This window comes from Solea senegalensis, linkage group LG21 (genome assembly GCF_019176455.1).
Source record: "Solea senegalensis isolate Sse05_10M linkage group LG21, IFAPA_SoseM_1, whole genome shotgun sequence".
Lineage (NCBI taxonomy): Eukaryota > Metazoa > Chordata > Actinopteri > Pleuronectiformes > Soleidae > Solea > Solea senegalensis.
In genome coordinates, this window is record NC_058040.1 from 5,523,979 (window position 1) to 5,551,719 (window position 27,741).

At 42.9% G+C, this 27,741-nt stretch overlaps 1 protein-coding gene across 2 annotated transcripts in view; it reads left to right on the forward strand.

Annotated features, from left to right (window-relative positions):
- The window catches only part of col5a1 (procollagen, type V, alpha 1), a 77,300-nt gene that overhangs the window by 23,841 nt on the left and 25,718 nt on the right, over nt 1-27,741 (forward strand). For both annotated transcript variants that reach the window (XM_044053607.1, XM_044053608.1), the window contains exons 4-29: nt 323-485; nt 9,361-9,492; nt 10,969-11,076; nt 11,158-11,598; nt 12,178-12,789; nt 12,896-12,952; nt 15,092-15,133; nt 15,682-15,744; nt 15,842-15,916; nt 17,524-17,616; nt 18,077-18,133; nt 18,248-18,301; nt 18,519-18,572; nt 18,722-18,775; nt 18,905-18,958; nt 19,044-19,097; nt 19,465-19,509; nt 20,126-20,179; nt 20,537-20,581; nt 21,761-21,814; nt 21,900-21,944; nt 23,599-23,652; nt 24,453-24,497; nt 24,847-24,900; nt 25,711-25,755; nt 26,093-26,146. In XM_044053607.1, coding sequence (XP_043909542.1) covers nt 323-485; nt 9,361-9,492; nt 10,969-11,076; nt 11,158-11,598; nt 12,178-12,789; nt 12,896-12,952; nt 15,092-15,133; nt 15,682-15,744; nt 15,842-15,916; nt 17,524-17,616; nt 18,077-18,133; nt 18,248-18,301; nt 18,519-18,572; nt 18,722-18,775; nt 18,905-18,958; nt 19,044-19,097; nt 19,465-19,509; nt 20,126-20,179; nt 20,537-20,581; nt 21,761-21,814; nt 21,900-21,944; nt 23,599-23,652; nt 24,453-24,497; nt 24,847-24,900; nt 25,711-25,755; nt 26,093-26,146 — 2,608 coding nt within the window. The remainder of the gene's footprint in view (nt 1-322; nt 486-9,360; nt 9,493-10,968; nt 11,077-11,157; nt 11,599-12,177; nt 12,790-12,895; nt 12,953-15,091; nt 15,134-15,681; nt 15,745-15,841; nt 15,917-17,523; nt 17,617-18,076; nt 18,134-18,247; nt 18,302-18,518; nt 18,573-18,721; nt 18,776-18,904; nt 18,959-19,043; nt 19,098-19,464; nt 19,510-20,125; nt 20,180-20,536; nt 20,582-21,760; nt 21,815-21,899; nt 21,945-23,598; nt 23,653-24,452; nt 24,498-24,846; nt 24,901-25,710; nt 25,756-26,092; nt 26,147-27,741) is intronic.

Here is a 27,741-nt window from a genome sequence, read left to right on the forward strand (position 1 = left end):
TTTGATGTGCTAATGCTCCATATTGTCTTAAATGGATTACACAGGGATTATTATTATTGAACTGAGGCCTTATTTAAAAGGTTATATCGCAAATCAAATCACTTTGTATGTCAGAGAAAGTGCACGCAGTCAAACATGTTACCTAAATCACTCACCCCGAGTATGTGTGTGTATCAAGTTGTTGAATTTAAAATGAGAGTCTTTCACCCCAGAAGAAATAAGGACGGGCTGAATTTGAAGCCAAACACAAAAGTTAGCTGTGTGCTAAGTGGGCAGCATGTAACCTAGTACGTGTGTGAATTAACCTCACCTCCCTCTCTAGGTGGCATCGAGTGGCCATCAGTGTGCACAAGCAGACCATCACCCTCATTCTGGACTGTAAAAAGAAGACCACCCAGAAGCTGCTCCGAAGCCCCAACCCCATCATCGATACCAAAGGAATTATAGTATTTGGAACTAGAATACTTGATGAAGAAGTCTTTGAGGTAGGCACTGTACTCTTGATCTATTTCTTACTCTTGGTTTTGTTCTATTGGTGTTTTTAATTGCTGGACCATTAAAAGCCTGCTGAGAGGCATTCCTGTCAGCTATATTCACCAGTATTTCCATTCAGCTGTGTCCATATGCCCCTCTATGTGAACTTGATCTTGAACCAACGTGGGAAAAGTGAATTCTTATTTTTATCTCCTCTTACTGTACCGCATATGCTGTTTCCCACTTGTGCGCACGCACAAAATTACAAATCACATTTAATTTAAGGTGCAAGATATTCCGCATCGTCCACAAAAAGAACTTCATGTTTCTGGTGTTCTGGTCTTTTTTCTCCCATCTGCGCTGCATTTGTTTGCTGCTCGACTCGGCATCTGTTGTTGCTGTTTTAAAGTTTGGCCTCGTTGTGGCTAAAACCTATTAGTAAAACCGTTATATTTCTATTTGTGGTGTCTGGGATCCCTGCATGAATGGTTGGTGACATTTCTGTTTACAGAGCTTTTTAAGAAGCAGATTTTCTTAGAATAAGGGCTTTTCCCTCTGCCTTTCTTTTCCGTTGTATTTGTTTAAAGGCTATGTGGAAGGAGATGAAAGATAAATATGACAGGAAGCGTTCTCTGGTTCATTCTCACCTGACATGCATCCTAATGTAATATACTTTTTGATTTCACCCAGTTGAAAGAACAAGATTAATTTGGATGCTGCCTGTATAACAACACACACACAGAATGCTCACAGAGAGGCACAAGGCATAGTGTTGTCTTTGTCCTGTCAGAGTTGTGCTTGTTTAAAGGGGGATTAGTCTGTGAGGCTGAGGCCCTCAATAATAATTAGTAACAGAGGCTGACTGATGTGACTGATGCTGAGCCAGCTGACCTTTCACCTCTCTGCTGCTCAGTGAGAGCAGACATAAAGAAAGAAATATGACATCACTCCCCCCACTTCAATCCCCGAAAGTTGATCTGCCAAGCTATAGGGGAGAAACTCATAACTGTTAATCACAACCTTGCATTGAAGACTGGAGCAGTGTTGGATGATCAAATAATTTAAGAAGACATACATACAGATGTTTGTGGCGTGAGTTTGCTTAATCATTCCCCTACACATAATCATGGGTGCCAAATTCCTCCACCGTTTCTGGTTCGTTCTCATTTTATTGTCGCTCATAGCGTGCTCGTCATGAGGGTGAGGTGATGGAGGAGTGATTTAAATCTTGTTGACCCATCAGAGCCAACAGTTACTGTGGGAGCAGACGGATATTTTTGCGAGAAAAGTTTAAAGCCCCCCTGCTGTGAGTCTGCCAGTCGGGAGACAGGACAGGCTCCACTGCGCGTAGAAAATGGAAAATATGCCACATAGTTTCCAAATTATACTCAGCCTGCACTCCTTTTCTCTACTCTCCTCCCCTTACTCCCGTCTCCCCCTCTGTAGTTTAGTCTGATCCCGTGTTGACTTTTGCCAGAGTCAGTTACCACCAAGAGGTGGTGAGCATGAACACACACACACACACACACACACACATACACACAAAAAAAAGAACAACACATTTGATTTCACCAGTAGGCCACTTAGTTCAGTTGACTCAGGAGGCTGCAATTTCCAGTCAGGAACTAAAGCTAGACAGGAAAGAAAGAAACCTGATTTGTACCATCAATTAAATTCAAGAGAGACTTTTTTTTTGACTAAGATTTTTCTAGCATAAAGTGTTGTTTCATTTAATCCTTGAATGCTGTGTTTTATCTGTGAGTTTCTCAGCCTGGACCTTTTCTTTACATACAGCATACAGTGAAAAGAGAAGTAAACTTGCTGTAAGCTGAGGTGGTTTGGTTTGTGGTTTGGTTTCTGACATGGTTTGTATGGTCACAGCGAGAGGCATCTGCCCTCTAAGTACCATACTTGTTTTGTTTTTCTTTCTTAGTGGTTTACAAAAGAGATCCGTGGCATGTGCCACCAATGATTTTAGATGTAGTTTAGTGGTGATTATGTGACAAGACAGGTATTTTATCTGGTAACCGCCACTGCTCATCTGTCCCTTCACAATAACTGCAATGCAGAGGGTTCATTTGAATATACCACCCAGGTATGTTTGCTTTATCTATAATCCTTTGGGTTTTGTAGCTTAAGAATAAGCCTCATAAAAGTACTTTTGGCAAGGGTCGTCCTCTTGTGTCGCCATGTTCTGCAGCAACCAATGGGCAAACAAGCTAGAGTGGGTGTTTTGAAGTAGAAACTTGAAAGAATGACATCCTCTCTTATATGTGAAAGTCTGTGTAGTTCCCTGACAGCGCTGGGCTAGATAGGGGTGAGCGAGTCCTTTGCTTGTAACACTCTGCAGTCTCACCACTAGATGTCACTCATTCTTACACACGGGATCTTTTAAGAGTCACTTGGCTTCTTCCAGTGTTGCACTGCAGCATGAGTGTATTTTGTGTGTGGCTTGGTCTTAGAGACAAATGCAGAATATGTCTCCTGATTTCTCTATTCACGGTTGCCTCCCAGTGAGTGTGCCAAAAGGAAAAAAAAAACAAACCCCTGGAGATAATTCAGTGCCCAATCCCTGAGTTCCAAGTAGCACTGAAATAAATGGCTGCGATTTGTCAGAGGGAACACGAACGGCACAAATGCACAACTTGGCCTCACTCAGAGCTAGGTAATTCGCAGGGGACCCCGAGTGAATTGAAGAGGCCAAGCTGGAGCCATGGAAACACAGCGGTTCTTGTCTGGACCTCTATTATCTCAGCTAAAGAGGAGCAAAAAAACCACATTGTCATGTAGTGATAATGTGAGCAAACACACAATGTAGTCCTTATCTAGTCATATCTACATACTGTACAAATGTTGTGTTTTAGAAGAGTTGGTGTGGAGTGGATCAGCAGGAGGTTTTGGTGTCGAGAAAAACAAGATGTTCAGGATGGGGGTGGGGGGGGTGGGGGTGGCGCAGTAGGTTGAAGTAAGGGAGGCAAAAACTTTAGGTCATCCTCTGGAAAGAATGAGGAGCTCTCTTCCCTCTGATGTCATTCTTGGAACAGCACGCATGCCACGTGACATCATCCAGAGGTTTCCTTGGTTGCTGCTGATAGACCGTGATAGATGTGGGTTGTGCATGTGCATGTGTGAGGAAGGATAATACATACATACATATATATGAGAGAAGATTTAAGAAAGCTTTATGGGATTCATGAGAAGAAGTGGGAGGTTAGATAAACTGGAGGATTAGAAAATGGAATGAGCGAGGGAGTAAAAGCAGTATGATAAGAGGAAGAGGGGCAAAGGGTTGCGAGGCATTTAAGAGGAGCTTGGATGAAGCAAGAGGCTGCAGCCGCAGCCAGGAAAAAGTAGTAAAAACACTGAACACATGAGCTTGATGCTTGTTAATATTGTGATTGCATGATGAGTTTTACACAAACTTTAGCTCTTCCTGCCAGTCCCTCAGCCTCCCCCCTTATTTATTGTTCATGTGTTTTGGCCATCTACGGTAAAGACATTCCCCTGATTTACCATCCTAACAGTTGACAAAATGGATGCAGATTTTCCAGAATCTGTTTATTTTGGTGTAGTTTCTGAGGTTTTGGAGGTTCAGGCTTTGACTGGGCCTCTGCTATGTTAGCACACATTTGTCAGAAATTGCCCTGTAAGCAGAAATACCCTACTTACTTAGGCCATTGGTCCTTGAATCCACTAAAACACTACTCATGACCACGCAGACCAGACATTGAAATACATATGGCAAGCAACCTTGAAAAGGTTAAAGTATACACTTCACTGTCAGAATCAAACATCCAGCTCTTTCTCCTTATTTTGCTGCAGCGTTTGACTGTACGACTTTTAAGACAAGCTGGTGTTTTCCCACAGATAAGCTGGAGAAGTCAGTGGAGAAGTGATGCATTTGACAATGATTTGTGCAACTGCAATCTGTCTGGATCTGGAGATATGCAGTGATCCAGATGTATCCAGGCGCATACCGCACTGAAGCGTCACTGATTATGTGCTGTTACAAGTGGAGTGAGAGTGTGGCAAACGTAAAACTGTGTCATTCGCAGTGGAATAATGGCCATAATGTCATTTCTCAATGGCCGTTAGATCTCAAGAGTCTATATAAGTCACCAAATGTGTTGTATCCAAAGTATATAATCTAAAATCCTGCACTATGGCCTTGTATTTGTGCATCATCTTGTCCGAGGTATTGGTCACGCTTCACTGTCAAAGCACACTGCCTCCATACATTTCAGTTCCTGGAATGGGACGTCGTCTTCAGTAGCCTCAAGAAGGATGGAGTTTCCACCATGGATAATTAAGAGAATTTCCCTAACTCATGTCAGATGTTTGTCTTTCGCCCCTCTATTCCCTCCGTTACTCCTTTACTGTGTCAGCAAGCCCTGAAGTGTTGCCCTCAGCACCTCAGCAAATGGCCAAGCCAAACACTCAGAAACTACGAGCTGCTCTGGTTTCCACTACCTAGAAAGAATGGGAAATGGAAATATGGCTGCTCTGAGTTCCCATAGGTGTGGGATTAAAATCTTATACAGTGGGGAGTGTGATAGGCACTCGGGGGGAGAAGACCTAGAGATGGGGTCGAGTTAAAGAGGTGAGGTTGTCGCGTAGTGGATAAGTGGGGTGGCAGACAGGTTTGTTGCTCTTGGCAGCCGTTGGATTCTGCAACGGTCTGGCGGTGGGAAAGTGCAAGTGGGTGAAAAAGTACTTGATGTGTGGTAAATGTAATTACATATCTGTTGAGTGTAATTCCTCTGGTGACATGTTTATGCGTGCCCCGCGCAACATCACTGCTCGTATGTAACTGGACAATGCTACGTCTATTCTGTTTGTGTGCCCATGAGCACTTCTGTGTGCGTGTCCGCGCTGATTTATGGCCGCTGTGCAGTGCGCTGACCTCTGCAGTGTGTTGTTTGGTTTCTGTGGTCAGGCTGGAAAACGCCCAGGCACTGCAACTGCGAGTGTTGCCGGTGTGGGCTGGCAGTGGGACCAAGACCTGGCTCGGTGCTCATGGGTGACTGTGTAAACACGCTGTGAGAGTAGTTCACATTAAAATACAGCCAGAGCTCGGACCTCCCAGTATCTTATCCTGCCCTGCAGTGGGGCCCTCCTACCCATTCTCCTCTGCTGACAACTTAAATGAAGAAAAACTCCACTTGATCTTTTTAAGCTGCCGTCTTTGTATTGTGCTGAGTTGTAAAAAGTAAACACAGCCACTATCAGCTGTTTCCGGGGATTTAGGGAACAAAAAAAAGTATTTGTCATGTTTGTTTAATCCTGTGCTACCCAAATCCTAAAAAAAGGTGCAATCAAACAAAGCTTTTGTTGGATTTATTTTACTTAAATATGTGTGGAAGAGAACAAAAAGAAGAGGAAAAGAAGAGAGTGCACAGCATGTGTGTATTTCATTTTGCACAGCAGTAACACACCAAGCATAATGTTGTGATGAGTTTTGAAAATACAGCTATACTGCGTTCAGTCCCATGCATCATATCTTTTTAATCAGAGAACAATGAACTCAGTCCACCCTTCATGATTGTGGGTGAGGTTTAGATGGAGACAGATGTTTGAACTTGTGCTCAGAGGAGCACTCTCCTGCCCCCACTTGGACACAAACAGAACATCCAGCAGAGTTTACAGTGCAGGAGCCAAACAGGGTGAGAGTCAACAATGAAATCTGTAGATTTCTGCGTCTGTATTCTTGTTATAAGATGCATTTTTTTGCCCCCTCCCGTGCCTTCTATGGTTTCTTTACCGTGAATTATGTGAAGTGAGGTCTTCCTTTGCTGGCAGCCACACTTCTACATAAGGAGAGAATTGGCCAGTAGCGGAGTCATATTTCAGCAGAGTTCAGGGAGATGCTGACAGCAGCAGGCCTGTTATTGTCTGAAAATTCTGCCTTAAGTACCACTGTGTTGTACCACATGATGCTCCACTGTGAAAAAAAAGTCACCGTATCTTCTGAAGTATAAGAGCTGATTGCTTTTTTTTTTAATGCTCTCCTCAGGGTTTGGATGCAGTTCTGTAATGCTGCACTTTTTGGTCTGCTCTGTTTGGGTGTGGGATTGGTGGTGCTTTTTCTTTCTCCACATGGTGCTGTATATTGATCATATAGTGTATTTTGTGTTGTATATCAGCTTCTGTTGCCTTTTCGGGTTTTTTTTTGCTTTTAAGTGTTGGGGTTAACCCGTCATTGGCTGAATCCTTGATGCTGCATTCACCGTGTGGCTCACTAGTGTGGTTTCCCCACCATCAAACTATTCTCCTGCCAGAATACTAAATGAGAAATTTGGCATCAGCTTACAGCTGGAGTGCAGTGTAGGAATATTTACAGTTCCCCTTCGGCTTCTATAACATTTGGCACAACAGTCGGGCTGGCGAAGTGCAGTGACAGACAGGAAATCAGAAATGGGTTTTTGTGGTTGTCACGGTGAGTCAAGACTTTGACAAAGCTTTACTGTGAAGGTGTGACGCTCCTGTGGGAACTAATGCGCCGTGTGACTGCGCACGGAATGGATTTATTTGTGAAGATGGAGGAGAGAAATGAAATCATGAGGGAAAACATCTTTTTTTGATGCAGAATTTTTTTTTGGGCATTGCTGTTGGAAAATAAATTTAGGGTGCACATTGCTATTGACAGGAGGGGCTTAAAGAGGCAATAAACAGTTGTTTTTAAGTGACAACATGAGAGATTTAGAATCCTATGTTAAACTTGAACCATATTAAATGGAAAACTTTTTTCTCTCACCATTTGTTAACCAAAAAGTGCATTTTTAAGTTGCTAGAATGCCTATTAAAGTGATTTTTTTTCCCCCTAAATTATCTTTGAATACCCATCTGCATTTGGTTGTTGTGCATTGCTCAGTGCTTGGCTTCACTTTTTACTGCCGAGACCTTTTTAACACAGAATAAAACTTCAGGCGGCTGGAACTGACTGATGAATTTTTGCAACACATCTCAGGTTCCCAATCCAATCCAACTTATGCTCATCTGTTTTCTCCTACACCTTTAGCCAAAGCCATCTGCTCTTTCTGCCTAAATATGACCCATATATCATAAGACTTTTCTTTCTGGGCATGCCTCTGTGCACATGTCACACTTCTTTGAGTTGTTCCCATTTGTTCTTATGTGTATGATGAATTGTTTTGTCTTGGTGAAATTAGGAGCTCACTGACTCATGGTCAGGATCCACACCGTCATTCCTGTGGCTACTCTGGGAGTGTGGAAAGAAAAAAAGTAAAGCAAAAGAATGACATGTGAATAGGAAAACGGTTTCCAGACAGCAAGGCTTGTTTTGTTGCACTTCTTATTTCATGTGAATTCCTTTTAGAACAGTGAATAACCATCATCCCCTCTCAGTGCAGCTGTGACCCACCGTCCTGCCAGGATGAGGGGGACCCACCTGTCAAACTGATACCAAGTCTGTGTCTTTTGACATTTGAATATTTTCTGGGAGCTCAGAGTTCATAGCCGAGTTGTGTAATGACTACTCCAGGCCTTCTGTCTCACAGGAAGCACTGGGATTTGTTTTACCGCATCCCCCCATAAACCCCACCGATAGCAAAAGCCAAGGACAGTGTAGGAAACATCATCTTGTGAGGTGCCTTGTAATGGTTATTAAAGGGCGCCAAATACAGAGTTGTGTGTGGTTTGTTTGAGCGTAGCATTGGGATCGGAGCTCCTCGTTGAACTGTCACTGGTTACACCACAAATGCAATCCATTTCTGTTTGTCAAAAAAAAAAGCTAAAGTTATCCTTGGAGAATTTCAGCTGGAAGGACATGTTGAGCGATTTCAGACTTTTGGCAAGTGGATATAATCAAAAACACTGCATGCTCTGTTCCCAGAGTTGCGTGGCTTTGTGGATCTCATGCATATATTTCCTTTCGCCCAGTTGACCCTGTGTTTGACTGATGGGGGATGACATCACCGGATTTGGAAGTGTGATTAGGACATGTTTGCATAGATACAGTACGATGCAGCGTTTCGGTGCCATGCACATTTTGCTCAGAAACATGTGGCAAGCACCCACACCCAGCTCCCTATGTAGCCCGGGGAGCCTTCTGAGCCGTTTCTTTCCCTCCCTTGTTCTCCCCCTGCTCTTCTGTCATTCTCATGAATTTCCATTCCTCTCCCTTTTCTTTCTGTCCCTTTCTTTAAATCCATCACCTCTGCTACCGTTTTGCCTAGCCTGCACCTTGGCTCACTGTGCACACACACACCTTTACGTCAGTGACTCAGGTCAGCTATCTTTAACTGCAGGTCTGCTCATGTTCTCCATGTCGCACAAGCTAAGTTTATCTGTTCATCTAACACAATTAGCTCAAGGGTAGAATCACTCATGTCCTATTCAGGCTTTGGGTCATATGTGTTCCGTTTAAAGTCATTCATCTTGTTGAAGATGTACTGGGTGTGGGCGTGTGTGTGTGTGCGCGTGAGTGAGCAAAAATCAGAGGGAAAGAGAGAGTGAGAGAGCTTGGAGTTGTGTTTTTATTTGTGTAAGCCACATTAAGTCAGCTGTTCCATGTTCTGTCGTAATTCAACAGTGTTCGCTGTGAACTTTTTTTGTGCGTGTCTCACACTCTGGTGGTGAAACGACACTTGTTGGACCTCGGACAGAGTTCTTCATCGTTTAGTCACCCTCAGCTTCCCCTGGTGTGACCTAGTTTCAGTGCTGTTCTGGATGTGATAAAGCTGCATGCAGATGTTCTCCCTCATCTTTTGTTTTTGCTTCACTTTCACCCCCCTCCCACTGGCGAGATCTGCCATGTCTGTCACTAGTGGTCGTTTGCTTGTTTGTTTATATGCATGACTTGTAACTGTGCCCAGTGAGTCTCATGACTTCCTGTTTTTCTTTTTTCTTTTTTTTTTTGGATTCCAGGGAGACATCCAGCAACTAATGATTGTAGCAGACCATCGTGCTGCCTATGACTACTGTGAGCACTACAGCCCTGATTGTGAAGTGCCAATGCCCGATCAGCCCCAGAACCAGGACCCCAACACAGATAACGTTGTAAGTAACACAACCTTTCTCAACCTCTGTAATAATGTCTTCAGATTGCACACTGAGATATAACACGTATAATGACTATGAATTTCTTTCTTTGACAAGGAATTTGTTCTTTTCTGCTCATTAAGACATTCCAACCACAATTAACTGGTTTCTTCAATGTTCAAGAAGGACAAAGAAAAACCCCAGTCTTAATCCTTTATTTTTGCCAGGGACCCTGGCAAAAATTAAATAAGAGTAAATAAGAGACATAATTAAGTGCAAATCCAAACCCCTCAAAAAGGCAACATGTTTCTCTCATGGCGGTGCATACAATACCTTTGGATGTTTTTTTAAAAAAAGGCAGTGTCTGTGGTGAAATTAAGTTTTGCAAAATATCCAGAAATGACAAGACTAATGTCGTGTAATGAGATTATCCGCTTTGACCATGAAGACAGAACTATGAATGAATTTAATGGGCATCAGAACAGGCAACATACACTCAACTCTACATACTCTCCTATTAGTTAACTGTGTACTACAGAGGGCTAGCTGCGTAACTTGCGTTAACTGTAAATCACATATCAAGTGTGCAACCACATTTGTATGCTATCATATATTCGGTACGACTAGTTAGCCAGTGTGTTGTCTTTTGTTTTCGTATATAATCTAACTAACTTGAGAGATCCCTGGTGTCAGAAAAGACCTGCTGTGGATTCAAATCACATTACATTAATTGTGATCATTACTGATATTGACCAATTTGAAAACATTGTACTATGATAATGTTTCCTACCTACTGTGCACCACTGAAAGCCTCAGGCTGCATTTTACTAAATGTACTTTTTGTGGTTTTATTCATCATCCTCTCTCGTTTATTTCCCTTAGTCTATAATTGTCTCTCACACTCAGATCAGATCTTGTATTCTGTGCTGAATAGACATGTGCTCTCTGCCAGAAGAAAAGGGCTGACTGTGAAGCGCAGCATTATCAGGCTATGCATTTAGTTAATAACGTTCAGGAATTATGTGGTACCTGCCTAAGCCTGCAACACTCCACTGTGCTGCTTTCCACATTGAATACCAATACACCATGTGCATGCTAATTTAAGGCGTGACAAAAAAGTGTTACAAGATGGACAGCAAGCTCTTCGCCGTGACCTTTTTCTTTATGCTGGGGCCTGTCATTCTGCCTAAGAGGTGTACAGAAACTTGACTAGAAGTAGGGTGACAGATTTCTCTCTTTTTTTTTTAAAGCTGTGGAAAGTAATTTGTCATTCAGACATAACATGTTACAACAGGGAGATACAGTGCATGGTTTCAGCAAGTTAAAGGCATTCCTGTGCTGCTGCTGATCGATGGGCTGCCTGCCGCACATTCATCAGGCCGTCGGCAGCAGCATCATATTGAAAAATCCTATTTTTAATAATTGATAGTGATTTTGGTTTGAACACTCTCTACGTCACGCTGTCTCAGTCCCTGTGCAATGTGTCTTCTTTAGGACAAGGTCGAGGACAACTACTATTATGAATACCCTTACTACGGCGACGTGGATGGCAAGCCTTATGACTCAACTGGCGATTATGACACAACTGACAAACAAGACACGGTATTTACACATGGTTGGCACTCGATGGATTTTATACAATAACCAAAGTGCAATCTTACAATCTTACATTCTGTCATACAGGGATCAGACACCGACGGAGACCGCGTAGTGACCAAAGTTGAGGAGGTTGTGAGAGGCAGTGCTGGTGGAAAAATCTTGACCTCCGTCTCCACAGGCTCATCCTCTGGCTCATCCACTCGCTCATCCTCTGGCTCATCCAGTAGCTCCTCGTCAAGTTCCTCTAGTAACACGGATGGCGATGGCGCATACGAGGAGGAGGAGGTCACTCCTTATGAAAACTACGACAATTATGGCAACTACGGGTCCTACTACGACGAGTCCACAACGGCACCTGAAGACGACAACACCCGCCGTGTCACCATCACCAGCATTGGCACCGGGGGTGAACTGGATTTGGGAGGAGGAGGGACGGTTGACCTCGGTACAGGGACTGTGGTTGAAAAGGTCATCAACTCGGGAGTAGGAGCAGGAGCTTCAAGAATCACCATCAATGAAACATCAGTAAGTTGACAAAGTATACATCAAGTACACTTCTGTACTTAATCTCTTCTTCTTCTTTTTTTTTTTACATGACCTAGATAAGATAATTGGTAAATGGTGTGTTGCCAACAAAAATCTAATTGTGTTCTTTGTTATCGCTCTATACAAAAACTACCTCCACTCATGTCAGATACATAAATTAAGGCCCCACAATTTCAAAATTCATACAATAAAGCAGTGTTCCCTGAGGACCCTGGTCCAACACACCTGATTCAGATGAACAGCTCATTATCAGGCTTCTGCAGAGCTTGGTGACGAGCTGACCATTTGAATCAGGTGTGTTGGAGGAGTGCAACATCTAAAACATGCAGGGCAGTGTTCAGGGTTGGGAAACACTGCAATAAAAGAATCTCGGGGAACATTTTCGTTGCTGCAGCTTCCGGAAGAAAGATGTAACCTATTTATTTCCACAGAAATAAGTGCATTTCTAACTGATAATTATTATAAAAACAGTTGGCTCAGGGTTTTAAACGTAATATTTCGTATACATCGTATTCTGTAACTTGGTGTTGCTGTGTAACTAGGTCTGTGTTGTTATAGGTGGGACCGACCTATGATGACTACGATGGATACGATTATTCAGATAGCCATTACACCACTGGCGGAGGTGGCGGCAGCAGCAGCACAGTTCACATCGGTGTAGGTGGCGGCGGCGGCGGCGGCAGCAGCAGCAGCAGTACCGTTCACATTGGTGGAGGTGGCAGCAGCAGCAGCAGCAGCAGCAGCACACTTGACCTAGGTGGAGGTGGAAGCAGCAGCACATTACACATCAGTGGTGGTGGAGGCAGCAGTGGCGGCACAGTGCACATTGGTGGTGGCGGTGGAAGCAGCAGCAGCAGCACAGTTCATGTCAGTGGTGGAGGAGGTGGGAGCAGCAGCAGCAGCACTACCGTCACCATTGGCGGCGGGTCTGCTGGAGGAAGCTCCGTTTCCGTGGGAGGCTCTTCCAATACTGGAGGTGGGTCACGCGGCGCTGGGGGCTCCATCGCCACCGGAACAGGCCTGGGCACCGGGGCCGAGGGTGACTACACTGATCTGGATGGGTTCACAGAGGAGCACATCACAGACTTAGAGGATTTAGACATCTATGATGACTATGCTGACTACGAACGCAAACCTCTGCCTGCTGAGACTGACGAGTATTACGGACAGGTGCGATATACTGGAAGGACACACTGGCCATGATCTTAAAATATAGCATGATGATAGTGGTGATTAGGGGGAGGAGGAACTGATTATTTTTGTGTTTGGCATGTAGGTCGACGGAGCTCGTGGTGAGAAGGGACAGAAGGGAGAACCTGCTGTTATTGAGCCTGTGAGTAGCCACTATTTAAACTAAGTATTTAGGCAACAGATGACTGCATATGCATGGGCGTATGTTTGTAACTGCAGATGCATAATGTGTGATCTCCGTCTCAAATACACAGTATATCCACTCCTCGATTTTCAATGACAACCCCAAGACCCAGCACACTCTTAAGGGCCCACAAGAACTTTCCCCATAGTATCCACGGGCAAGGTCTGCCATCAGCACGTCAGCATAAACATTTCAAAAGGGGCCTTGCAGGGAGTGTAAATAATCTGTAAACAGAGCGTGGGTAGTGTGTAAACATGGGGAGGTGGAGGGAGGCAGATACAAGCAGAACAAAAGCGAGGAAGAATGGATTTTCTCTGTCGCACAAACCTTAGGATTTGTTTAAATACACACAGGTGGAGAACATCCACCTCCGGTTCAGATCCAGAGGTAACATTGTCGACATGAGGATGACTCCTCATGAGAAATTTATATTTCCTATAGAGCTACAGCTGTTCCACTGCAAACAACTGTCACTGAGCTCCACTGAGTATACACGCCTGTGTGAGTGAGTGTCTGCATGTTTATGTGTGAGAGCAGGAAGCAGTGCATGTGTTCACTCTATTCCCATTTCCCTCAATGTCCATTTACTTGTGTGTGTGTGTGTGTGTGTGTGTGTGTATTGTACAATACATTATCAACTGGTTTGAATGCAGTCTCTTGTAAACACACAAGATACGCAGCTGGCAAAATGTAGGCATAACCCAGGAACTTGATGAGCTGGGGTTCATTTTTATAAAAAATAAGAGTCTGAGGGCACAGCGTGAGTGGTAGATTGAAAAAAAAGAAAAGAAAGAAAAAGGCTGAGATCACGTTTTTTAAATGAGTTTGGATAATATGTGGGTGTCTGTCCTCACAATGAAGCAGGAAGCCAGAGTGTCACCACAAGAGCAAACAAACAAAGCAATATCTCTGTCGCCGCAGAGCTGCAACCATGTGTTTTTTAAGTCCTTGCCAAGCTGAGGTGGCCGGCTGTTTTTCACTAAAGCGAGTGTATATGGTAGAAATACACTCCAGTAAGTCCATTAAAGTGTATTTTAAAGCACAGACACTGCCTGGTGTTGTGCCGATCTCATCTGCCAGTCAGAACTAATTACATACCGTGTTACTTCAAAGCGATATATACATGTAAAATATGTACAACAGTGACCTTTAGCGTTTAAAACTCTTACTGCAGTCCCGAGTGAAAACACTACAGAGGCGTGGTTACCACTTATACCTTGTGTTACACTGTGAAAACGGCGACAAGGCAACTGAAATACCAGACTGAAAATGTTATTTACTGGATGTTAGATATTTGCCAACAATATTTATGTGACAGAGAGACTAGGTTAACCTTGGCTGAAGTTTGTTGCTTCGCTGACCAGGAGTAAAGTATCCTCCCTATCTTTCTTCGCCTCTGGTCGAGACATTTCTGAGAGGGGTAGTGAGGTTTTTTTTTTTTTAGTTTCCCAAGACTAAACAGCTGTTACAAGCTACATTTTTGGTCGCGCACAACAGAACAAAACAAGAACATAAACACTTAAACACAGCAAATGAAAGTGTAACCCTGCAACCCTCATCATGTGGAGGATAAAGTGGTAGAAGATGGATGGATTGACGGACAAGCTGCACCATTGCTACAGTGAAGCCAGTATTTCATTGTAACATGTTTCCTCAATCTCTAATGACATATGAGGATCATTATACGTCTCTCCGGCACATGACTCTCATGTGGAGGATAAAGCGGTAGAAAAATGGACGGACGGACATACTGTATAGCACCTTTTAAAATTAGACGTGTGCTTCCCTAAGCTTGTCCGGGTTAGGAGAGCACCTGGGGGGCATCTGTGCACTCATTCATTCCCCTGCACACTGTGCATTAATCTGAAATGAAATGACAAGCAGGAATGTCCATTTAGTGAGAAAAGACTGAGAAAAGTTGATCGGCAGCTGTGTCGGGACATGCACTCGTGTACTCCTTCAACTGAAGCTGTGTATTAATAGATAGGATGGATGTGTGTGTGAAAGAGAGAGTGCACTTATGAATGAGGCCATGAGAAAGTTTTGGGGACTAATGCTTTTTATTTTTTATTTGTTTCCCATGTTTGTCTGTCTCAGGGAATGCTGGTGGAGGGTCCGCCTGGGCCTGAAGGACCGACAGTAAGTCAATCTGTCAGAAATGATGTCAATCCAAGCTTCTCCCTCTCAATCTCCTCTTTCCCTTTCAATCGGTGGGCATTTTCTTTTTAATCTCTGTCCACACATAAAAGCTGATGACCACTGATGTCAGCCATTTGTTCACTCTGTTAATCGTATAAGAAAATTCAAGTGTTCGGAAATCCCTGGCTGCTTGATTTCTAATGCAAAGGGAGTGGCCAAAACTCTTCCCCCAAAGAGAAAGGGACTTTCCCAGATGTTGGTAAACTTAATTATTTATCTAGGAAGATTTTTTTAGACACAGTTGCTCTTGACACCCTGCAGATGGAGTCCCACAGAGACCAGCCATTTAAGCATGGAGCTGTAAACAAATAAAGAGTGCCCCACAAAGGATTTACAGCTCAGCAAGCTCTCCCATATTGCCTCATGCATTCCTTTCTCCCATGTGTGACCACTTTGCAAGATAAAGGCGGAAAAACCTTTAGAGGAGAAAATATGACTGTTCACTTATGTATGTATGGGAGTCAAATGAGATCTTCTGCTTTCAACAGGGTCTACCCGGACCCCCAGGTGCCTCTGGCTCACCAGGCAGCCCTGGAGATTCTGGAGAGAGGGTAATTGTTCATTCTTATGCGTCAAACAAATATGTTTCTGTGTGCATTGTGTATATATATATATATGTGTACTTATGTGAATTATTGTCTGACTAAGGGTCCTCCTGGTCGTGCTGGTCTTCCTGGTGCTGATGGTCTGCCGGGACCCCCTGGTACTGTCCTGATGCTGCCTGTAAGTAAATTACAGATGTTAGCAAAAGTGTTAAATCAACAAAACGGGAAACAGACTCTTTTTAAGTGCTTCAAGCGGCAAAGCATTTTCTATGTAGTTTTATTTCTTTGTTTGGCCTCATTTAAAGCCTAGAATGATGCGTCTTCCTCTGTTTTATCAATAACTCTTGACTTGTGGTTTACACAGTCTCGTGGAATGAAAGGGGCTTTCCTTTGAAAGCATTTTTGATGGATGTCTGACTGTAAATGTTTTGTAATGTAAATATGTGCTCTAGCAGCCCCTTGTGGTGTGTTTAATAAGTGAGATAACCCCCTTTTCTACCACCTGTGGCGATGCTTTAAATCCAGGAATGCAAGTCTACCTATTTAGGACTCGTGTTACCGACACTTTTCTACATTCCTCAGTCAAAATTCAGGCTATCGAGTGGCCCTCTTGGAAGTTATCGAGCTTTAGACGGGAAGCAAAGCATTGCAGTGGGTTCTTTGTAGCTTCAGCTGCATCTAATGGTTCTGACTGCAGACAGCTGTCCCGACGACTTCCTGTGCCGTCTACCTTTTTTTTTTATACTTTCCCTTTGCCCTGTTCTTGGAAGACGTGTGACGCCGATGCTGTTGGAGCTGATTAGTTGTGCAGATGTAAAGTTGTGATTTCAGGGGTGCACAGAGCTGTCTGACTGAGCCATTTGGCAAGCTCTGTCTGGACAGGAACTCGACTTGTTCTGGTGTGTCCATTGGCACAAAAGCACAACTTGAAACTTGATCCCTGAGCTCCGAGCCTAATGAGAAACATGCATTGTTGTTTCACCAGAGGACATTTTTGCTCAAAGTACTGGAATTATGGAATCACCATAACATTGGCAATTCTTAATGTTTTTTTTTTTGTTTTTAAATGGCCTACTTATTTAAAAATGAGGCATCTCATATGCTGCATGACAGTGGTTCCCACTCAAGTTTTGTTTTTCTGCTTCTCTGCCTGTCCTGTCAACAGCTTGATGTGGCAGAACATTTCTGTTCAGGGTTTGATGATGCGCAGGAACATTAGTGAAGAAATGAAATTAGTGACACTAATGCCTGAAACGGATGATGACAAAGACAATTGAATGCAGACACACAGATAGAGATTTATTTTTTATATTCAGATCTGACTCAGCCCTGCTGTTCTGAATTAACCGTCTCTATTTGATTTCTTGGTAACAATGATGGTGAAATCCTGAATTGTATTAGTGTGTTGCTGTTCATCCGTGAACCAACCAGCCAGTTATTCTCCTAAGGACAGAGCTATGTGTAGCCCAACCCAAGATGCCTGGATTTTCTCCTGTGGTGCAATACCTCAGTATGACCACCAGATGCCAGTAGAACTTGAAGTTCAAGGCTGAAGAGGTGGTGGCCTTGGATAATGCTCCTTTGGCATCAAGTGGTTTCTGCTTAGTTTAACATCTGCTACATGGATGCACAATGGGAAATACTGATTTTGCTGTTAGAAATGCATGCACATATTCTAACATATATGTCATTTGCAGCAACACCAGATGTTTTTACTGATTTTTCTGTTTGTGTTTATTCTCACTTAAACAAAGTCTTATACCAAACCCGTGATTCCCTCCCTAGTTCAGATTCAGCGCTGGAGGCGACTCTGGACAGAAGGGACCCGGGGTATCAGCACAGGAGGCCCAAATGCAAGCAATCATGCAGCAGGCTAGGGTAACAGCTCCGACATCATGAGCCTATAGTTGACACCACTATACTGTTTGTCTATTTTCCTTATCTTGATGACTTTATTTTGTTTTTGCCATAGTTTTTGCTTTTACTTTTCCATTGTTGAAGGCTTTTTAATCAGTTTCACACATGAATATTTGTATTTGTAGCACTTTTCAGTGATTTCTAGTCTAGATTTCTATAATATAAATATAATATACGTTGTTATTAATGCACTCAGTGGTAAATACACCACAATACGTTTGTCCCCTTCCCTGCAGCATCGAGCAGAAGTAGATTCAATTGAATTTCTTATACTGGCGAGTTTACCATGGTGGACTTAATACATACGCTTATTTATAAGTCACACATAAACGCTAACACGTACATGTTATATTGCAAATACATCAACTTAATGTACAGCATCTGATGTTGATGTTCATCATCTTTTCCTTCCTGTCTTCAGCTGGCTATGCGTGGTCCTACAGGTCCAATGGGTCTGACTGGCAGACCTGGTCCTCTGGTATGTATTTCAAATCCCCTCAAGGCAAACATATACTTACATGTCAATATATTGTTTTGTAAAGCAATTGTTTTGACTGTCACAGAATTACATCCCTTTTTCTTTCTTTTTTAGGGTCCACCTGGTGCACCAGGACTAAAGGGAGAGTCTGGAGAATCAGGACCCCAGGTATAAGACATCCAAAATGAATTACATTTATTTTTTTGAAAAAACAGGCTCAATTAAAGCTAAGCAAACATAAACTAATGTATATAATGATCTAGTGAAGTATAGAATTACTTTTAAAAACAATAATATATAACTGTTAATAGTGTATTTCTAAGATGGTTGCAGAGAGGGTAAATGCAGAAGAAAATTCTAAAAGTTATAAATGTTTTTCTGTCAGGGACCACGTGGACCCTTGGGATCCCCTGGACCAGGAGGAAAGCCTGGCAGAAGGGTAAGAGTTGCCAACAGCAAAGAGCGTAACATACACTGTCTGACACTCATACTGTACATAATATTGTGTTGAGTTTCTAGCTTTTAGAGTACATTTGTAATGTCAACGGTTTAAATATTTTGTAATTGTCTTTTTTTTTGTATAAATAGGGCCGGCCTGGAGCTGATGGTGCCAGAGGCATGCCAGGACAGACAGGACCTAAGGTGTGTCATCCACCATCATCATCATCACCATCATTATCATCACCACTGCTTTTCAACTGCCTACTTCTCCTCCAATGCCTCGGATTTTATTAAACATGTGTTGTTGTTTTTTTCTTCCTTGCTCTCCAGGGAGACAGAGGATTTGATGGTCTGGCTGGACTTCCTGGTGAAAAGGGACACAGAGTAAGCAGTTTCTGGTGCTGGTGGTGTAAAACATGTTTGTTTTAATGTGTGCAACAGTTGTGTCTAATATGTGGATTTTCTGTAGGGTGAATCTGGCCCATCTGGACCTCCTGGCGCTCCCGGAGAGGATGGAGAGAGGGTAAGGGAAAAAATAAAAATATACAATCATCCTGTTGCTTTTCTTTTCTTTCCCTTTGGTTGTACTAGAGAGGTGAACTTCTTCCTCTAACAAACCTTTTTTCAGAGTCTGAATTTGACTTCTACCTCTACCCGTCTCCCCTTTCACTCTCAGTATCCTCCTCAGTATCAATTTTTTATCCCATCCCACTTTTGTCTCCTTCTAATTTCCCCTCTCCATCCTCATTACCAACACCTAATGAAACCTAATCTCCTCTTCTTCTACTTTTTCTGTGTCATTATCTTTTTTTTTTTTCTCCCTGTAACTCACACTTCTCCATTATCATTTGCTGTCTGTTCCACAATCTGACCTGCTCTCTCTTTCCCAGGGAGATGATGGAGAGATCGGACCCAGGGGGCTTCCTGGTGAATCAGTGAGTGATCACATGCATTACCATTCTGTCTCGTTCTGAGAGGCTGCATGATAGATCTGAGAATGTCTGCGTGTTTTGCTCATTCTATTGTTTGGAAGTACATGTTCATCAGGTCGAGCTGTCATCTGTACAAAATAATCATAGAAGGCAGGGAGTGCAAGCAGCTCACATCAAGCTTGTTAAAATAGGTTCCCACTCTCTCAGGCACTCTCTTACCCATGGAGGGGAGGGACGGGCCATCAGAGTGCCCTTTATGTCTCCTGTTATGATTTATTCTGTCCACTAGGGTGTGCTATGTTGGTTTGAATTTCCACTGCTGGCGCAATTTGTCTTCTTGGGTAACTGTAGCTGTGAGGCAAAGCAGAGAATTTCAAATCATTGTTTGATAGGCATAGCTGTGGGCCATGGATGTATAGTAAAAGAGAAAAGACGGAGCCTTTTAACTTTCCCCTGAAAAATATGACTCTGCACAATCCTCAAGGACATGTGGGAAGTTGCGTTGCTTCCTGAAGTATAAATTTAAAACTTGATTTGACTTGAATGTTAAATAATTCATCCTTTCACAGGCGTGATATCATTCTCAGTGTCATTTCCCTCTTCCTTTTTTTTCCCCTAGGGACCCCGTGGTTTGCTGGGACCAAAGGGACCTCAGGGACCTCCTGGCCCCCCTGTGAGTGCCTGTCTCCTTCTCTCACCTTTTTCATATTCAGCGATGTTACCACAGATTTACTGTTTAGACTGAGAGCAGAATCCATTCTTTATCATCTCATAGGCAACAAGGGCAAAACAGACTGTAGACAGCATCCGCAGGGAGATACATTACCCAATACATATCAAACAGCATACATCACAGTAGAGCACGTCACTGATTTTAACTTCAGTATATCAGAGAAATGTGAAGTGGAGCGATGCATAAACCTACTGCTGTTTGGAATGTTTCAGTTTAATTAAAACTGCTTGATTTGAAGTGCGATGGCAGGATATAGAGTGTGACTGTTAAATACTGTGTTCATCTCATCTTCTGCAGGGTGTTACTGGAATGGATGGACACCCCGGACCTAAAGGGAACATTGTGAGTAAAGCTGTAGTGTGTCACCTGGATTGTTGTTGATGTTATCATTCTGCTCAGTTTGGGCTGATGAAGGACGCAGCATGCAGATGATATTGCATCATCTGTATGCCGCGTCCTTCATCTGAAAATGAGGGACTGACCGAGGGAGTATGACATTCAGCAGTTTTAAATAATTCTTGCCTGTCGAACTGCCGAACGACTGGGTTTTTGATCACTGCAATACAACACTGGAGCTTTTCTTGGTTGCTTCTGTGTGTCGTCTGTCGAACCCCAACTTGCTTACAGCTGCCGTACTTTACTAGAGCAATATCACGTCGCCTTTGTCTGTCTTGAAACTCAAAACGAGATCTGAACACTGACAACCACAGAGAGGGTCGCGTGTGGAGCTCGGATTAATTGGCATGGTGTGAACTCATCTGACAGTGCTTTGAAATGGCCATTAGTTAATGTTTCCATGACACGTTTACAGTTTTATGTGACTAATATGAAAGTATCAGAACATTTAAATCCAAAATGAAAAGAAAACACAATAAACAGACAACGTGGAATCCAGAAATGCATCAGTATCATCCACATTACTGCCTCTTGAGTCCTCTCTCTATCTCTTCCCCTGAACTCACAAACACTCACACAGCTATACAATCAGAGGACACTTAGCAGATAAAAAAAGAATGGACTGGCTGTATTTAGATCCATTTGAGCAGTCCGCCACTGATAGTTGTATTTTAGCAGGTCAATTTCTGGTAGCGTCTGGCCTTAATGACAAAATACCTGAAAAAAGGCAGCTTGTCTGTTCTCTGGTGCGGCGTAATTGATAGCCAGTTTTCTCAGAGGGAAGCGGTTTAGTGTTTTGTGCCTCAGCGGTTTGTTTCATTAGGCAAGGTGAGAGAATGTGTGCTATATATGTGTATGTCTTTTGCCCCGAGCCAGGGCAAGATATTGGGCTATTTGTTCAAATGTTATGGTCTATTTAGCTATAAGAAGCTAATAATCCTGTGATTCGCTGTTGGGCAATTTTGAATTTATATCCGTCTCCCGCAACATTTTCATTTTTTATGGACCATATGGAGCGACAGTAACTCCTCACAGACACATGGGACATTTTACTCATGTAAATCAAGTCATCTGTCTTTGTATTTATGATGAGATTTTCTAAAATGAGCTCTATGTCTTCTTCAGGGTCCTCAAGGAGAACCAGGACCTCCTGGACAGCAAGGCAACCCAGGCGCCCAGGTCAGTGTTAACAGGTCGTCCGACATTAGATATTTGTCTCATCCATTAAATGAAGTGTTCTTAGCATTTTGTGCCTCCTCCGTAGGGACTTCCAGGGCCACAGGGAGCCATCGGCGGTCCAGGAGAGAAGGTGAGATATAACTGTTGACTGTGTCACGTCTCCACCATAAACTGCATTAAATAAAAAAAATGGACGTAGTCTCTGGTTTGAAAGGTGAAGCCAAGGAAGTAGGACAGACACCAGGTACTGTAGTGAAATAACAGAGTGGAAGTCTTTGGGAAAATGAGCCTACGTCTCACTTGATTTATGTCGGTAAACATTTTCTTGAGGAGTTAAGGAGGTCTCAATCTGAAGTTTCAGCTCTTCTTGAACAGAACATGGTGTCAGTTTTGTAAATGATGTTCCCATTTATATGAATATAGATAATAAAGCACAGCACATATGAATAGGCACTAGTGTGACTGACATCTGTGAACTACAAGATTTCAAAAACTGACTTGGCACGGTCAAATTGCAAATGTTAAGGTTCACTTTTTACAGGTTTATGGTCTAAGGAAACAACAATACAGATAGCTTGATAAAATATCTATGCTTAAACCCTAAGGCAATAAAATAGAAGATATGTATTTATATAGCACTTTTCACTTGTGTTTTACACTTGAGTTTTGCAATTCACTCATTCCTACTGTACATTGAGAGCTTTTTCTATCACACATCTGTCATACACACTCACACACTGCTAACACAGCCACCAGGCCCAATTCAGGGTGAAGTGTCTTGTCCTTGCACGGACAAATCAGCATGTCCACTCGAGGAGCTGAATTGATGACGGACTGAACCTCGATGTCCTGGTTAGAAGACGACCCACCCTAACACCGAGTCACAACCGCCCCATTTGTTCGTTTGCATGAGCTGAAAGCAAAGTTTCTGTCACTTCAAATTGAATTCATCTCACATTTTTATTTGTGTAAGACTAAATCACAGTATACATTATCCCAAGGCACTGTGCGGAGAAGACTGAGACCTTGCAATCACAGTCCAAAACAATTAGCATGTACTTCAGCAACTCTTCAGGTGCAAATCAGTTACACTTGTAATGTGAGCCCAATGATAGAGACCTACAACCCCCCAGACAGATTTTAATCAAGTCTCTGCTAAATCACATTTGCCAGGATATGTGGCAGACACTCACTTTATCACCGAATAGCTGGAATCTCGCATCGTTTCCTCTGATTACAAAGGAAATGATATTCAGAAAATAGTTCTGTGAAACCGGTGCTAAAAGTTAAAGAATAAATAAGTAGGCAATGAGGAGAAATGTACACCCGGCTGTTATATTGATTGATATTTTTATTCACCACTCTAATGGATCACATTTTCATTTCCCAGTGATTGAATCCAACACATTTCTCTGGCTTAATTTCCCCACTGTTAAACAGTTTGTTGATCAACAGATTTTTTTTTGGCATTTGACATTTTTACACCAAAAGTGATGCCTCAACTTTTCAAAAGGAACTGCCAAACCGATGTTGCCATTAGCCTCAGATACACTCTGTTTGATTGGATATTGTCCACTCAACTAAGACAGTAAACAAAGAAAGTGTTATACCTGCTGAGCACCAGCACTGCATACTTTGTGCATCCCCACAGAGACACCAGCTTGACCATACACTGTTGTTTTGACAGACTGTATTTCTTTGACTCGTACCCTTCGATTTCCTTTACTTATCCGTACGTGATGTCTTATTTGTCCTGACATCTTGACATCTTGTCTTCCATCCAGGGACCCACTGGAAAGCCAGGCTTGCCAGGAATGCCAGGAGCTGATGGTCCACCAGTGAGTTGATAGACCCGAGTGAAGCGGCTTCTCCTCTCTCTCCCTTTGTCTTGTCTTTCAAAGTCTTTGTAATCAGCAAAACACATCCACTGCAGCGCATCCAATTTTAATGCTTCAGAACCACTTTACACGTTCTTGGCATACTGAGATTGACAAGTGTAGCACACAAAGCGTCGCCGCAGATGTGTAACAGTGTATAATTTGCACATGCACGCACAGCGCAGGAGACACAGCTGTGTCCTGGCAGGCACAAGGTAGCCTCTATGAAAGGCTGTGAAATATGAATTACCGTACTTTGGGGCAAAAAGACTTGAGGAGATGGTTTTTGAAATGAGAGATTCAGTGAAAGAGGGCTAGAGAATGCACCTTCAATCAGCTGCAGCACTATCTTCCTCTCTGTCCTCTCTATTGTCCGTTTCCTTCTCCTTCCTCTTTCACATCGCTAAAAACCCATCAGAGTTTCGCTGAGCTCCTTTGTCTCACGAGGATGAAATCAATTTCCTTTCAACCTTCCTTTTTCTTCCTGTGGACATCCACGTGTGTGTATGTGTGTTTGCTGTTTTTGAGATTTGTACAATACCTCGCACACACTGAAGGTTCAGTCATGGCTTTCAGTGCCCAGTAATAGCCGGCAGCGCCTCCATAATGTGCACCGAGGATAAAACTATAAAAGGTTTTCATCCCAATTTTCCAGTTTAATATGTCCTCCAATCGTTTCGGTTATGGGGGGCTGTTGTAGTATTTATGGCGGTAATTATCCTGAGATGAGATGTGATAATATTTCTCTTAATCATTCACAGGGTCACCCTGGAAAAGAGGGGCCTAATGGAGAGAAAGGACACATGGTGAGTTTTAGTTCTTCCTCAATTTGACTTATATCTGTCGTCGTCATCTTAGATCCTGAAGTTTTTCTCATTTATTGAGACACAATATACATTAATGAATGTTCACATTTGTAATGGAACATATTGTACGTCGATATAACAAAAGCAGCACGTAACATAAAGTGATGTGTACACAGCGACACCTATGTGACAATGTAATGCCGGTGAGAATTACACATTGACCTTTTAGTGCAGTGTAGATGACACTGTTTGTTATTGCACATCATCTGTTTATATCGCCCTTCATGTCGTGTGGAAATGGCTGTAGTTGTTGATGTTTGAAGCTCTGATCAAATCCTCTTTGCCCCAGGGTCCCGCTGGCCCTCAAGGACCCATTGGTTATCCAGGACCCCGTGGCGTGAAGGTGAGTTAACGGTCATCCATTGGCATTTTTATAATGTGATAATGTTCTTGTGCTGCTCCAGCTTACAGCTGTTGTAGTCTACTAGTTTCCCTCATCTCATTAAGTTAAAAAATAAAAAAAAAGTTGAATTATTATTATCAAGGTTTGCTCAGCCATCTTTGATCTTTTGAAATTGAAAACAAATTAAAGCTCTATTAATTACAGTCCAGTCAAACAGACAATTAACTGGATAAATTGCCCCTTAAAAACTCCCTGGTGGTCATCGAGTCAAAGATTAGAGCAGCAAAGTCAACTTTTTCGCAGATTGCATCATTTGGCTCGTGTCAGGCTGGGCCTGGTGACGGCTCAAGCGGCAGATCCCTTCTCCTTTTTGTTTTTTTTGTCTGCTTTCATTAGAAGCTGATGAAACTGTGACAAATGAAATCCCATCAAATGCACTAATGCCTGGTAAAAGGGTGTGACTGATCCGGTCATTAAAGCTTTTCACTGGGGCGGGGGCGGTCATGCAAGCCTTCTTAGCTAATACAGTGCAACAAATTGAGAAGTGTCCACTCTGTTAAGGGAAGGATGCAGACAAAACACATTTACCAATGCATCCATCACAGGGTGTGAAATAGTGACAGATCGGTTGCATCAGATAAGTTTTTTTGTGACCTTGTTGTAGCCTTATCACAGAGAACACTGTAGCCGTCACACTGGTGGTGAATATCTTCCTGTCACAGTGGGACATATTACTGTATATTTCAACCCCCTCCTTTATATGGTGTGCACTCTATCGGCATGTAATGTCTGTTTGCTCTTGCATCACAGGGAGCCGATGGTGTGCGCGGTCTTAAGGGGAACAAGGGTGAAAAGGTAAGAGTGCTTTTATTGTTGACTCAGACTGTGTGAAAGGCAGACAACGTTTTTTTTAAAAACAATTATTAGGAGGAATTCTACTGGATTCAACAGTAACTGTGTAGATGATGTCAAGTGCAGTGGTGTTGGAAGATTTTCATGCAAGGCTTCGTGCTAATGGTAATCTCAGTGAAACTCCTGGTACAGACCAAAGATGCAATCAAGTCTCTATGGTAACTGGACTCCATATCTGTGTGAATGTGCACACAAGACAAATGGTTTCTGCATCTGTATGATTCAATTATCTCTCCTTCATTACATCCTCACCTTATTTTTTATTTTATTATTCTGCAAGGGAGAAGACGGCTTCCCCGGCTTCAAGGGAGACATGGGTATCAAGGGTGACAGGGTAAGTCGTCTTTGTTTGCTGTACGTGTCAATCACGTCTCCAGGAATTATCTCCAGTGAGTTAAGCCGGTGTTTCGCAAGCCTTTATATGAGGAGCCAATATTTTTTAAAAGATACCAAACCATCGCAACACAATTCAAGATGAGAGCAAATTTGAGTGTAACAGAATGTTTCGAATTATTTTACTCACGATATCTGTGACACCTGATATTATTTTTATTAAATGAAACCACCTATAATGCAAATATATGCACACAAATACTAAAGTGGAACATTTCCGCATTTAAATGTTAAAAAAAACAACATTTGCCAAAACATTTCCAACATTATAACTCACCAGTCTTTGCTATAACTTGCAGGGCAAACAAAGTTAGTCAGTGTGCTGCATTTTAATTTTATTGTGGAATTGTCACTATTGGATCCCGGATATTCATTGCCAACTGCTGTGCATGACCCCGTGAAGTCCAAATATACAAGGAAACAAAACAAGACAGCAATTCCCATGATGTCACGCTGCATCAAACAAGGTTTAATCTGAGAGACCTTTAGTGGCACAAATTATTTACTGTATATTTAAGCAAATGGCTGAGAAACACTTGCACATTTATTTGGCAAATCCATCTGTGAGTCCTGACCCAGATGACCAACGTCTGCATTTCAATTTGTTTCCCCCTGCTTGTTTTTGACATTTACTCCTTTGCCCCCTATGGGAACAATGTCTCTCTGACTCCAGTGGAATTGTGGGTACTGAGCAAACATAAGGTGTTGTTCTGATTACCAGCTGTTACTGTGTGCCAGTGTTAATGTGTTTACATGAGCAGTTTTTCGATTGCTTTCTCAATCCCCGGTGCCACTTTCCACTCAGTCCTAACCTTGGCAGCTTTAAGCCCGAGTTTGACAGGTTCACCTATCAACCACTTCTGTTTTCAAAACTGCATTAGGGATTTACTCTGTCAAGGCATCCCACCCTTTTACAGTGAAAAGCATAACTTTCACCAGGCCCCTCTTCAAACATCAAACCAACAATCCCCGAGGAGGCTGTCTGCAGCTGAGTGGAGAAAGGAAAGGGAAATCAATGGCACTTTAAACCCCCTTTAAACCCAAGAGAGGGACATGGAGCTCCAGCCTGGTTCCTCTGGAGATGTAGCACATTCAGATGAAAGCAAAGATTTGAGGAGGCCCTCTGCTCTGGAGGAGACACGCATGGACTAGAATCTAAATGACTAAAATGCCCGTGTCTGTGTGTGTGTGTGCGTGTGTGCGCGCAAGTGCTCAATTTATAGTGTTGGCTTTGATGAGTTTGCAAGTGTGAGTCAAGTCCTGTTTGCTTGATGCTGTTTTATGTGTGCACATGCACTTATGCACCCCTTTAACTAAATACCGTCCACACGCCACTAGGTCTCCACCGCGGCGACTGGTTGTCAGAGCGAGTTTGTACTCCGTCATTTAGTATGTGTCCTGCTTGAAGAACTGCGCGCGTGCAGAGGGAAGACATAATAGGACGGCTAACCGCTCTGAGAGGCAGGCAGCAAGGGAGGGAGCACAGCCTGACTTGACTCTTTAAACAACTTCACATTCAGTTTTGAAAAAGGGTGA